Raw genomic sequence first — 14,045 nt, forward strand, 5'->3', positions numbered from 1 at the left:
GGAACGTGGGTTCTTCGGACTCGCGGAGCGGGTCCTCGGGGGCGGGTCCTCTAGGCGCGGGAGGGACAGGGGCCCTTGGAGCTTTGGGGGCGGGTCCTGGGGGGCGTGGAATGGGGGAGTTGGCGGCCGGTCCTTGGGACGCGGGGCGGGACACGGGTCCTTGGGGCTCGTGGGGCGGGTCCTCGGGGCGCGGGGCGGAGACTGGGGGCGGGTCCTCGGGGCGGCGCGCGCGGCGTCCCCAGCTCCTCCCGCGCGCGGCCCCTGGAGTCCCGAGGCGCGCGGCCAGCCCAGCTCGGGCCGCCGCACTCGGAGCGGCGGGGCGGCCGAGCGAGCGCGGCTTCGGGCTGGGTCGGGGCCTGGGCCGGGGCCCGGGCCGGGGCGGGGGGCGCCGCCCCCAGCGTCCTCCTGCAGCCCCTGGAGCGCGGAGCCGGGCGAAGACGAGGCTGCGCGGGGCCGGAACCATGAACCGGAGTTTCCACAAGTCTCAGACCCTGCGCTTCTACGACTGCGGCGCGGTGGAAGTGAAGAGCAAGGTGAGCCGGCGGGCCGCACCCCTGCGAATGAATGAGCGCCCCGCGGGGGGCGGCTGGGCGCCGCGGGGGGTGCGCGGGCCGGCGGCGACTTTGGAGCGCGGGCGCCGCCGCGGGACGCGCGGGGGTCCCGCCGCCCTTCCCGCCCCCGCCCGGACACAAAGCCCGGCGGCGCGATGGGTGCCGCGGGAGCCCGGCGCTGGGAGGGCCGCGCGGGCTCCGGACCCCCGCGGGAGCGGCTCTTTTGTTCCACGGGCGGGAGACGACCCGGCGCGCCGCACGGTGGAGGGGCGGCGTTTCCGGGGCGACCCGGGGGCTGCTCGGAGTGGGGCCGTGGGGGCGCCTGGGGGGCCCGGGCCGGGGGAGGGCCGGGCCGCGCCTCCTCCTTCGGCGCGGAGGAGCCTCGGACCCCGCGAGGGGTGAGCGGCAGCCGGCCGGGACCCCCAGCCCCGCCGGCGCGCCCCAGGCCCGGGCTCTCCCCGCGCGCCCGGCCGGCGGCCCCTCCCGCTGCCCGCGCCCCGGCCCGAGCGTGCCCCAACTTGCGGTGGCTGTGCGCGTTCGGCTAATTGGCTGATGGGATCTGGCGCTTCTGCCCTTTGCGGGGGCGGCTCCTGAGAGGCTGACGCTTTTGTCTGCGAGGGTCTTGGTTGCAGTTGTTCGGGGTCCCGGAGGAGGGGGCTCCTCGGGCCCTTCGCTGCTGCTGCCTGGGAGTCGGCCCTATCGCCCTTTCTCTGTGCCTCCCGCCTCCTGGAAAACGAGGCGGAGCAGCCTGAGGGCTTGGAGAGGGGCTGGGCCGGAGGGTGGGCTCAGAGCCCCCACTCCGCACGGGGCGACTGTGCCCAAGGAGCTGAGTCCGGCTACCGCCCTGCGCAGGCCGCCTCTGCGGGTCGAGGGCCGAAGGGTTCCTTTGGTGAGGGGTTTACAGGGCCTCCAACGGGGACGGGGGCTGGTTTCTCCGCAATGAACCAGTGAGTTGGATTTCATTCTCATCTTGGGGAGACGGTCCTTTCTATGAACTCCTCCTCGCAGCCTTCTCCCTATGCTAATTCTGTGACCCTTGCCCGGGACTCATCCCCTCTGCAGCCCAAGAGTGCCCCCACCCTCCCCAATCGCTTGTGCCCGCTGTGAGTTCTGGGAGGAAAGAACCACAGGCATGAGTGGGAGCTCCAGACAATTGTTGGTTTCTTCAACTGGGTTGGGGACGTGGCTGATCAGAGTTCTTTGACCGCTCTCATAGGCACTGAGCACACGTGGTGGGTCTTTTTAACTTTTTGAAATCATCATGGATTCACAGGCAGTTGTAGGAAACAATGTAGAGAGTCCCAGGAGGGTCCGTTCTTGTAGCGGGGACGTGGTCACACGCCGTGTTGGGTGTGCATTCCTGCCATTTCCAGCAAGCACAGTGGACACACACAGCACTTACAGCAAGGGGCCCTCCTGCTGCCCCTCCAGTGGCCCTTTGACTTTAAGTGTAGATTGACTGACATTAAGCACTTTTCCCGAGTCGCACAAGCCACATTCCTAATACTCCGAAGCCACATGCACCTTGCGGCTGTCTGATTACAAGCTCCAGACCATCTGTCTAGAAGGGTCCATCTGGAGGCAGGGGCTGCAGCGGGGCTTCCGGCCCGCTCTGGGCTGGTGGCCTCCCATGCAGGCCGCTGGGAGATGGAGGGGAAGAGCCTGCCTTTGCATCCCCTCCAGGAGGGCAGTGGGGGGCTGTGGATGTCCTGGCTGGCCCGTGGGCTGCCCCAGACTGCCCTACCCCTCTAGCTCCCCAGTGAAGAAGGGTGCTTGGGCTCAGGTTCAGATGCATTGACTGTTCCCCTGGAGGTGAGGGGCAGAGCTGGAGTTTTGGTTGAATTTGGGAGCACCCCTAGAAGAGCCACACCAGCCTGGGTGGGCCCTGCTGAGCTGGCTGGTTCAACACACACACACACACACACACCATTTTGGGTGCTGGGACTTGCCTTGTTTGTCCAGAGAGTCCACTTGGCTCTTCCCTCCGTACACAGCCTCCCACTGGCCCCCTTAAAAATTAATATTTGCTACCATGAACCCATCTCTGCCAGGAGCCTTTACTGCAGCTGCTGTTGTCAAAATACAGAAAGCAAAACTCGATGGCAATGAGGTCTCTGTTCATGTTCGGTGAAGCACCAGAACCGCGGGGTTTGCAGGTGGCGAAAATGGTGCTGGGGGCTGAGTCCAGCCAGGTTCTCCACCTCCTACTCTTTGGAGCCTTCTGGGAAGTTATTTGACCCTTCAGAGCCTCTGTTATTCTATCTGTAAAATGGGCACTGTTCCCGTTCCTCTCATCTCCCAGGACAAAATGAAGTGACGATGGTGAGAGCATGTGGAAGGCTGCAGACTCCCCACAGTTGGAACCGTCAGTCCCCGCAGCTCAGGGTTCTGTGGCATTTCAGAATATTGGGTGTGAAACTCACCTTTCCTGCTCTCAGAATTTCTGGCCATGTGCCAGCTCCTCAACTTCCAAAACCTCAGGGACATCGTCTTTACCTGGTGGTTCTCCCCCATCACACAGGCCCTTACGTTCCCCAGACATTTCTGCTTTGATACTTGTGAGTCATCTACTCCTCCCCAAGCCAGCAGAATGCACTTCTGCCTTCTCAGTTCTGGCACCGAGGCTGCCATTTGCTTGACTTTTGCCTCTCCTCCTATAAGACCTGCAGTGTGGAAGGAGGGGCTGTGCATAGGTCTCGGGGAGCATGTCTCAGGCCCAGGGGAGCAAGTCTTGGCCCCTTGTAGGGTTAGCAGGAGGACCAGTGCTAGCGGAGGCGTCTACAAGGGGCGGAGTCATCACAGGTCTCCAGCTCTGTGAAGGAGCACGCTACCCCCTGTCCGCAGTGTGTCCCCTCCGAGCCTCTGCCTTCTGGTTGGGCCTCACTCATGTTCTCTTAACCTGGTGGTCTGTTGGCCCTGGTTATGTGGCTTTCCCCCACCTGAAAGGCTCTCTGAGAATCCGCCCTGGGCACCGACCCTGTCCTACCCAGCCCATCAGATGCTGTCACTGGGCCAAGCTCCCGCCGTCCTCCAGCCCCGGCTCATCTCATGGCCCCGTTCCCAGCACTGGCACAGGGTGACTGTTCAGGGCAGAGACAGGACCGTGCGTATAGCCCCAGGCGTGCCACGTCCGTTGTGTCTGGGGACAAGGTACTACCGAGGGTTTTAGTCTAGTGTGCTGCTTCGTTGAAATCATGTGGGAGGCTCTTCCGTACTCTCAAGAAACACCGTCATTGCTGAAAATTTAGAAACCACATCAGGCACAAAACGGGGTCATTCTCCCATCTGAAACTGAGCCTCTCTTGAGTGTGGCAGCGTGCCCTCTGGACCCTCTAGGTGCACACTTCTGTCTTCTATAGAATCAGAGTCATAGTCTACAGGCATGTGACGGTCTAGCCTGAGTCCCCCTTCAAGTGTTTTGTCGTGTCGTTAGTGTTGTTAAAGAACATATTTTTAAAATTACTACCTGTGTTCTATCTTGTGTGTAAACCATAATTAATTTAACCAGTATCCCATTGGGGTCATTTCCAGTCTTTTCTATAAAAAGCAATGCTGTGAAAAACATCTCTGTACTTACACATCTGCACAAACATATACAGAGTAGAGGTTTGTTACGTAAAGGATGGGAAGAGCTCGCTCTTCGGGACGGATCCCCAGAAGCGCACTGTCCGTGCTGGCGCAGCTCACGCTTTGAAGGCTTGGCCTATATGTCGCTGAATTTTCCTGCAGAAAGGCTCTTGCACATGTCTACCTACCGTCTCCTGTCTGTCCATCCTCTCTCTCCCCTCCCGCCCTCCAGCCCTGGCTGTTTTCTTATTCTTTCCCAATCAGATAAGTGGAACCTCACCCGTTGTTTTACTTCGATCCTCAAGTTATCAGTGAATTGAAGATTTTTGTATTTGTGGACCACTCATCTGTGTTTAGCTGCCTCTCTCTTCCCTGCAGTGTTACTGTTCTTACTTTTTATGGAGTTATGGGACCTGCTTGACAACAGGTTTTCCAAGCAGTGATTTAAGCCTGCGTGTTTCCCCTGGTCCTCAGACCCTATGTCTGGCTGAGGCTGTCTGCTGCCAGGTGCTGCAGGGACTCGTCTCTCCATCTGGTGGGCTGGGGCCTGGGCCAGGCCCTCCCCACGGGGTGGTTGAGCACTTGCCTCCCGTGGGCCGTTGAGAACCGCCTGACGAGGTTTGACTCACCTGTGTGTGTCAGCTACACCCTTTTAACCTGGTTTTGTACATGTGCATATCTGTTCAAACAGGTTCGGTGACTTGATGAGGGAGGCTGCCCCTGGACGAGACTCTCACCAGGGACCCCAGAAGCAGTTGGCAGGCTGGGGGGTGCCAATGGGGTTGATGTGGACCTCTGGCCTGGGAGCAGACGAAAGCCCGATGAACTCTCCCGGGGCAACCAGCCAGGGGTTCAAGCCCTTTCCTAGGACCCGTGGCATTGAGATAGAGTTCTCCTACCTTGAGGAAAGGGGTGTCGAGATTGGAAGGTGGAACCATTCAAGGCATCAGAGGCTCTCACGTTTGTGAACCATGTCTAGAATCAGCCTGACCCTTTCCCAGTGAAGGGGCTTCCCACACTTTTAGAGACAAGCAGGGAGCTTGGCATGGCAGCCACAGAAACCACCATGACCCCAGTGGTAGAAGGGAGCATCAGGGGTGGTGTCAGACCTGTCCAGCTGGCTGTGGACATGTTTACTAGCTCACCCCTTCCTCTTGGCACATTTCTACTCTTCGGTGAACCTGGGGACCAATGGCAGGGGCCGTGGCCTTTTTTAGCCCCAACACACAGCCTGCAGCCTTTCTCTGAGGCTGCCCCGGTCACGCCAGGGGGGTTACAGATGGTCCGGGCTGAATGCTGCCCTCTGTCTATAGGTTGTGCTCAGAAATGCTTAGGATTATTTAACCATCCTTCCCAGTATATAAGCGTGTACACCTGCAGACACTGCTCTAAATACATTGTAGTTGCAAATTTCAGTCATTAACCTCCATCACAACCCTGCAAGATGGTTCTGTTACCATCACTGTTATATGAGAGGAGCACTGAGGTCCAGGGAGCTCTGTGAAGCTGCCCGAGGTCAGAGAGCCTGAGCAGTCTGGCTCCAGAGTGTGTGCTCTTGGCCGTGAACTCTCAGTGGCCGTTGGGGAAGGAGGGCTCCCCGTTCCTCCTCCTCGGACAGGCCCTGAGGTGCAGGTGCCGGTGTTGGTGCAGGTGTCCTTAGCTTGCCCCGTGTACAGTGAGACAGACCCCTCTGGGCTGCCTGCAGCTAGAGCTGGTAAGGGGAGCTCCCGTGCTTTGTGGGGGAAAGTTCTAGTCTTACGTCACCGCTGCGGGTTCTGTGGCTTGGTCTCAAGGGACGTCCTCTATTCAGTAGGTGTCCTTAAAAGTCGGATTCTGCCCTGTGCTCAGCCGTTCCTTTATTCGTTTATGGAGCGACCACTCTGTGCCGGGTGTAGGGCTTGTGCTGGGGGATGGAGATAGTTAAGATAGAGTAGAGACGTAGGGTCCAGTGGTTTGCTCTGGCGAGTGAGAAGACTGGGGGGAGGGGAGGGTCCTGTCATTCTAGTATCCATAGTGTCACCAAATCATTGCCTCACATCTCCTGGAGCCCAGAGGTTTCCCCTGCCTCCCATCCGGCCTGCCCGCCCAGCAAGGGCCCCCATGATGTCAGCCTCCAGGAACCGTTCCTGTCTATTTCCCAGCATCAGCGATGTTGAAGTTGGCCATGATTCCTCTGAGATAAGTCAGAGCACCTTCTCCCCTCATTGCCTCCACTTTTCTAGTCTGGGGGCTCTCCGCTGTGCTAGACTGGGAGGCCAGCTCAGAACACTAGCTGCATTTCTCAGTAGCATGGTCCAAGGAAGCTCTTGGCATCTACAGCGTGAAGAGTGGTGTTTTGCATACAGGAGGTACCCAGTAAATGCTGGCTGAGTTGAATTCAGGTAAGGAACAACTCCATTTTCCCAGGAGCTGCTAGTTCAGAAGTTGTTAGGGTACTTTAGAAAAGAACTGCTTTTTGAGGAAGGTGAGCAAAGCTTGACTCACCGATGGGATTATTTCCAGGGCACCTCTGAGAGGGGTCAGCGGCCTTGTTCATTCCCTGTGAGTGCCACGGGGGACAGAGCAGACAGGAGCAGGGAAGGATGAGCTGAACAAAACAAGAGGAACTTTGGGAGTCAAAAGGAAATGGACTGAAAAGTCCATGTGGCTATTTCTGCCGTGAGGCGTCTGCCGAGTTCCTCAGTGTTTGATTACAGGCCGCACGCTCCGGGGGCACAGCCCACCATCCCTCTCTCTCTTCCCCAGGCTGGTTCCTCACTGGGGCTCTGGGCAGGAGCTCGCCAGCAGGCTCCCCTCCTCACCCCCAACCAGAGCGTCGGCTCTGTATTTTGCGGGGAGTGTGTTGCATCTCACTTGGGGGGAGGAAAGAAAGTTCTGTTGCTTACAGAGTTTGAAAACCACCCAGGGCCACATGCAGGGCCCAGCTGTTAAATCCCTGGTTTGTCTCCTCCCGAGCTCCGCAGGCCAAGCTTCTTCCAACCCGCCCCGTCCTACCCTCGCCCAGCCTCGAGGCTGAAAGAGCGGCTGTTCCGGGAGGCTGTTCCCGACCTCCTTCACGCGGTGGCCTCTCTCCTGTGTGACAGGAGCGCACCCTCATCCCAGGCAGCCTGACGAGCTGGTGCGTGTTTGCACACCAGGCGAGCACTACGGATCACGGACGGAACGCTCCCCGATCCAGGAAGGTTCCCTCACGTCCTGTGTGGTCAGCATCCACCCCTGGTGTAACCACCGTCAGGGTCTCTGTCACTGAAGGGGACGATGCTGGTTCTCAGACGGGATGTCACGGGTTAGCCTCGTGTCCACAAGGGACACTGGCCTGTGCAGATGGCGCCCCAGGCTGCGTGCGTGTCCCTGGGTGGCCGCATCCGTTTTGGTTTAACCCCCCACCCGGTGAGGCTGTTCTCGGCTCTAGCCCTGGACTCGACAGGATTTAGTTGAAGCGGCTGTAGGTCTGACCATTTGGGAATTCTGAAAGCCTTGAACCACAACTTATTAAGGGTTTATTGATTAATAAAATAAATCAGGAAGAGATTCTTTGTCTTGCAGAATTTAAGGCTCCCACCGCTGGTGTGTAAAGGGGCTCCGAGCCTCCTTCATGTGGTTCTAGTTGCTGTCTTCCCTGGCTTTCCTTTAGTCCACACCGGCTTCCGTGGGCCCCTCTGGTGGGCCTGGCATCGTGGGAGAAGCCGAGACTCCAGATGAGCACAGGTGGGCCTGGGGGCTGCTCGACGGGTCGCGGGGCATCTCGTGCGCAGGCTCTCCGTGAGAAAGGGAGATCGCCCCCGAGAGAGTGTCCGAGCTCCGTGTCTAGAACGAAGGCCGCCTGAGCCGCCTGCAGCTGGGCGGGTGTGGACACCTGTGGAGGCAAGCATCAGACCGCCCGTGCCCTGGGAGGTCTGCCGCCTCGCCCCCCAGCTGGGCTCGCTCACACACCCGCAGGTGCTGACCGACGACCGTCGCCTCGCAGCCTCCCCGGGGCTTTGTCCCGCCTCCTGGAAGTCCCACTGAGAGCCGCGTGTCTGTTCTCCGTTTTCTCCCATCGGCCCGCTTGCCCGAAGGCGGCTCAGGCGCCGGCCCGCCTACGAGGCAGAGCTCTCTTGGCACCTTTGCTTCTGAGACAGGGCAGGGACAGACAAGGGGCCTCTTTCTGGGGACGCGTGCTTCGCGGAAGGACCCTGAGGCCCCTGGGTAGGGGTTGCGGGACGGAGACTTGTGAGGGCCATAGGCTGCCATGCTGGAGGGCTTCGGAGATGATCGTCATGTCTGTATCCTGTTTTCCACCGCATGGGGGCCCGAGCCACCGGCTCCCCACCCACGGGTCCTGACCTCACTTCCCTCTCTGGTCTGTGATGATAATGGGGTGTTGCTGTGGAACAAAACAAACTTCTGTGTCTGTGGGATGGTCCCTCACGTGAAGGAGGAGGTGGCGCCCCGCCTCTGGATTCTGGTCCCCTTGGGCCCATGGGCCGCTGTACCCATGCAGGGTTAGGGGCACAGAGCCCGGGCTCCCCGGAACGTGCTCCCGTGGACTGGAAGGTGACGGAGGGGCTCTGCAGGTCTGGGAGACCCTCCTGCAGGAAGTGGGGTGTTGAGGACCCTCGTCCGGTCCTCAGGAGATGAGCTGCCCCAGGATCCCTTCTCCCCATGAGCTTGGCGTCACCGGCCCTGTTCCCCACCGCACAGGCTGGGAGCAGTCTCCCCGGGGCGTGGCCCCATTGCTTGTCGGTCAGCGATGCCTCTCCTCAGCCCAGGCGGCGGAGGACTAGTCACGGCACGGCCTTGAGAGTGGCCCAGGGCTGTGCCACTGCGGATGCCCCACACTTGGCCTTGATTGTGTTTCTAGGAGGCACGTAGTCTCTGGGCTCCCTCCCGGCCCTGGGAGCCTCCGCCAGCCCAGTGGGAGCAGCTGCCACTCGGTCACACCACCTGGAGGAGAGTCCAGGTGGTGTGACCTGTGTTCAGCTACAGTGAGGTCTCGCGGTTATGGCCCCCTTTCCTGGAGCACCGGCTGTGTGCTGGGCTTTCTGCCAGCGTGTGCATGGGCTGGGGAGAGGAGGACCCCGGGGACTCGCCCAGCCTGTCAGGTCACCTGACCGAGGTCCTGCCTGTAAGTGGCAAAACCAGGTCTTAAACCCTCAGTTGCTTCCCGTGTATTTCATGTCATTCCCTGATTCCACGTCTGGAAAACAGACACCACCTACTTGCCCGGACGCACTCGGCAGTCATATCCTCTACCTGCACCCCCAGCCCCGCACCTCCTGGACACTGGCTCGGGGCTGTGCGACTCCCTCAGCACCCCGCATGCACCCTTTGGGACCCCCTCTCCCAGGCGGCCCCATGGGTTCCGACTTGTGCTGCGAGACGGCAGGGACAGGGCGGACCTGACCCGCCCTCCCTCTCCCTCCTCTTCGCCGCTGTGAGCAGAGTATCGTTGGCGACTCCCCTGCTCCCTGGCACACCTGGACGTGTCCCTCAGCAGATGCCCCTTGAGCGGCACGGCTACGGGTGCATAGCGAAAGGGCTGCTTACTGTGTTGGCAAGTTTGGGTCTTTGGGAAGGGCTGAGACCACAGCCCTGTGGACACCCGTGTGAGATGCGTTTCTCCAGGCACTCTGGTGAGCAGCGGCCCCTCTGCTGGGACCATACCTGCTCAGCACGCACATATATTTGAGTCTCACAAAAGCCCTATGAAAAATGCGTTTTTGTCCCCTTTTTTTTTTTTTGAAGGAGGAAATATGCTCAGAGAAGTTTAAATTATCCAGAGGCACAGAGCCAGAAAAGGACAGTTGGGAATTTGCCCCTGCAGGGCCTTGTGCCTCCTGACTCTGCCCTCCCATCTGTATGGGTAAGACATCACTGGTCCAGACCCCATCCCATCTCAGCCCATCCCCGTCCCTGGAAACTGCCCCCTTTTTTGTGACTCGTGAGTTCATACTAGGATGTCACCTCGCTTCCTTAAGGGGCCAGGGTTCCAAGCTTCCGCCGGAGTGGATTTCCGCGCCCGAGAAGTCCCGTGGAGGCAGGGACAGGTGAGAAACCTGGCCTTCACCTCCTGCGTCCCTCCGGTCTGCCAGCTCCACCTCTCAAAGCAGCCAGGTCTCCTGCACCGTGACCTCAGCTCCAGAGCAGCCAGACCCGCCCTCACGGTTCCCGCCCGCTGGCGGCCCTTCTTCAGGCTGGCGGGCGCAGGCGCCCCTTCCTGCCTGGGGAGTCTGCTCCCAGTGGGGTGTCCCGGGGCTTGACTTCCCCGTAGAGTCCTCAGCTTACCGCTGGAGCTCGTTAGCTCTTTTCTGCATTCTCTCTGGCATCAGCCCCAGCCCTTCTGTTCACTACCCTCATGACTGTGGTCAGGGATCAAATCCTTCCAGGTCTCAGTCTCCCGGCCTTTAAAATGGGACCAGCGACACTCCTGGATGGCTGTTAGGGTTAAAGAGAGCTTGAACAGAAGGCATGGCACTGACCACACCTGTTCTACCATACTGGAAATCCCTGCCAGACAGAAACCATGGACCCTGTCCCTAGATCTCTGTGTCCTCCACTCTCAGCCCTGCCCCACATCTCCATTAAGCAGGGCTGGGTCCGTGGACGCAGATCATGTGTGTGAGCAGAGGAGCACACGTGTGACCTGTAGCACACACACATGCTCACTGCGGTGACCCAGGTGCATTGGGTTCTCCGTACCCAGCATCCTCACAGGGACGTTCCCCTGAGCCGTCTTATGGCTGCCGCCAGCTGGGCCATCATCCCTGCAGGTTGGGGTAGGTGGATGGGGCCCAGGAACGGGCCAGGCTCTGCTGTCAGCTACACCCCATCTGACTCACAGGTCTGTGGCCTGATTTTAAACTGTTCCAACACGTCAGCTCAGGAAGTCATCCCACGGCAGGTCCCACGCTCCAACAAATGCCACATGAGAATAACAGCCTTTGCTTCCGGATCATTCCGTGAATGGAAGTCTTCCCACTGTTTTCTCTGGGGCAGACGCATGCACTCCTGCTCCTTGGCCCTGTCCCCAAATGGCCTGATATGGCTGCATCACTATACAGAGAGGCATCTGCGATCTTTCACGTCTGGGGCTGTCTGGGCTCCTTCCACCTGTGCGGTGGCCAAGCTGCTCCGGTCCTCTCTTCACCTGGGTGTTTCTTTTCCTTAGACACACAGTTTGAATCAGGGCCTGCGTCCTATAGTTTCTTTGTGTGCATTTCTCAGTTTGTAACTACACATTCACATGTGTGATCACTGCCCAGCACTGGGCTCTCAAACAACCGTCAGCCCCATGAAGGCACTCGGCCCTGGCACCAGCTGCCATGCAGACCTGGCATTCAGTAAGGTTTTGTTCAAGGAACCAACCCTAAACAGCAGCCCCTAGCAGTGACTGGTGAGATGCCCCCTGGGATGGGTACAGCCCTGCTTTTCAGACTGATGTATGCCTGAGTCACTGGGAGTCTAGTGACTCCCTCCTTAAGCCTGGGGCCTGAGGTCACACATCTCCAGCCGTTCCCAGGTGGCAATGATGCTGCTGGCTCAGGCACACACGTTGGGGAGGTCCAGCCCCAGAGAGCCTGGCTTCACTGGCGGCAGGTGGGCCCGCAGTGCACGGCTCCCTGGGCTCTTGGCTTAGGCAGGAGTCACAGCTCTGGGCTGGGCCTTGTGGCTTTGCTCCATGCTGCGCCCTAAAGATCACACTAGATTCAGCGGGGCTCGAACTCAGGACCCTGGGATCCTGACCCGAGCTGAAGGCAGATGCTTCACTGACTAAGCCACCCAGGCGCCCCTCTGAGACAGCATTTCTGTTGGTTTAATTACATTTCATCCTGGGAATGTGCTTCCTCTGGTGAGAATTTAACATTTTGGACAACTAAGTATTTTGGTGAATGTTTCCCCTGAAAATCTTTCTGATGACGTCCCCCTTTGCTCTCACCTGGGGGGCCTGGAGGCGGGGCCTCACTGGCTGCAGCGGGGGAGTCTCCGTTGGTGAAGGGGGGGGTGGCGCTGGCCTGGGACACCGGGTCCCTAACGCTGGGCCGGGAGGTGCCCCGCGGAGAGCGCTCGGGCGCTGCGGGGGTAACCGGGGTGGGTAACCAGGGTGGCGTGGGTGCGTCAACTAAGTCTGCGTTTGTCGCGCGCCCCAGGACAAAGGAGCCTGCGCGCGGCCCGCGGAGTAGCTTTTACCCAAGACAGCATGTCCCTCCGGGAAACGACCCTGGGAAGCCTGGGGCTTCGCCTCAGGCCCTAGTTGGCAGGAGCGGGGATCCGAATGAGGCTCAGTGTCCAGGACCCTCCTGGACCCCTCAAGGTGACAGCAGTTTCAGGATAACTGAGGAGTCTAGGCCTGGAGGGCATTTTTTAGGTAAAGAAGTCCTCCTTGTGTTAGTGCCGCGATCAGGAGCATAGCGGGTGTGCTGTGACCCGCGCTGTGCGGGAGCCTTCCCGCGCACTGCTTCCTAGAGCCTCCCAGTGGCCCGTCCTGCAGGCAGGCTGCGGGGTCGCCCGTCCCCAAGCCCCGGCCTGCTGCCGGCCCGCCCGGACTGTGGGGGGAGACGCCGTGGTGACCCGCCCGGGCTGCGGGGGGAGAGCAGGGGGTGACTGGCCCGGACTGTGGGGGGAGACCCCGAGGTGACCCGCCCGGGCTGCGGGGGGAGAGCAGGGGGTGACCGGCCCGGGCTGCGGGGGGAGAGCAGGGGGTGACCGGCCCGGGCTGCGGGAGGAGAGCAGGGGGTGACCGGCCCGGGCTGCGGGGGGAGAGCAGGGGGTGACCCGCCCGGGCTGCGGGAGGAGAGCAGGGGGTGACCCGCCCGGGCTGCCGGGGGAGACCCCGTGGTGACCCGCCCGGACTGTGGGGGGGAGACCCCGTGGTGACCCGCCCGGGCTGCGGGGGGAGACCACGCGGTGACCGGCCGGGGCTGCGGGGGGAGAGCAGGGGGTGACCGGCCCGGGCTGCGGGAGGAGAGCAGGGGGTGACCGGCCCGGGCTGCCGGGGGAGACCCCGTGGTGACCCGCCCGGACTGTGGGGGGGAGACCCCGTGGTGACCCGCCCGGGCTGCGGGGGGAGACCACGCGGTGACCGGCCGGGGCTGCGGGGGGAGAGCAGGGGGTGACCGGCCCGGGTTGCGGGGGGAGAGCAGGGGGTGACCGGCCCGGGCTGCGGGAGGAGAGCAGGGGGTGACCGGCCCGGGCTGCGGGGGGAGAGCAGGGGGTGACCCGCCCGGGGCTGCCGGGGGAGACCCCGTGGTGACCCGCCCGGGCTGCGGAGGGAGACCCGCGGGCTGCCTTCCCCCGGCGCGTGGCACCGACCGACCCGGTGCGCTCGGGGAGGTACCACGCGCCCCGGCCCAGTGCGGCCTGTCTCCCCGCTGGCGCGTAGTTTCGGGGCCTCTTCTCGGCTGCGTTCCCCCGCCGCCCTGGTCCCCCTGCTGCCGAGAGCCGCCCCGCGCGCACGGACCGGCCGGCGATGGCAGGAGCCTCGCGTGACCCCGGTTATTCAGCAAATGAGTCTGGGCCGCTGGACTGCGGGACCTGGGGGCGGGCGGGCGTAACGAGGGGACCCCATTCTTTTCCTACGCGTGAAGCCCGGTGCGGGAGAGCGTCTGCGACGCGGAGGCAAGGCCTCCTCCACACACACCTGCGGGCACTCCGGGTGCGGCGGGGCCGCGTGAGCCGCCGTGTCTCCGCCACCGGCGCGGACAGCTGCGCCGTCGGAAGTGGGGTCACAGGCTGCTTTCCGCACGGACGGCTCCGCAGGGCTGAAGACCCCTCCGGTGACCACGCCACCGCTTCGTAGTGACGCCTGGGGTGGGGGAGGGGCGCGTGATGCTGCCGTTTGGCTCCAGATCTAACCCACAGGCCTGGGCTGGTGTGTGGCAGGGGACCCGGCTTATGACTTCATGCTCAGATCTCCTCCTGTGTTCCTGTTTTGACTTAATTAAAATT

At 61.4% G+C, this 14,045-nt stretch overlaps 1 protein-coding gene across 1 annotated transcript in view; it reads left to right on the top strand.

Moving 5' to 3' along the window:
- Nucleotides 1-307: 307 nt before the first annotated feature.
- PARD6G (par-6 family cell polarity regulator gamma) overlaps nt 308-14,045 on the top strand; it is an 86,909-nt gene continuing 73,171 nt past the window's right edge. Inside the window, exon 1 of the mRNA XM_080821249.1 lies at nt 308-533. Within this exon, the coding sequence (XP_080677375.1) occupies nt 462-533 (72 nt within the window). The 5' untranslated portion in view covers nt 308-461. The remainder of the gene's footprint in view (nt 534-14,045) is intronic.

Source organism: Martes martes (assembly GCF_963455335.1).
Source record: "Martes martes genome assembly, chromosome: 13".
In the NCBI taxonomy this organism is placed as follows: domain Eukaryota; kingdom Metazoa; phylum Chordata; class Mammalia; order Carnivora; family Mustelidae; genus Martes; species Martes martes.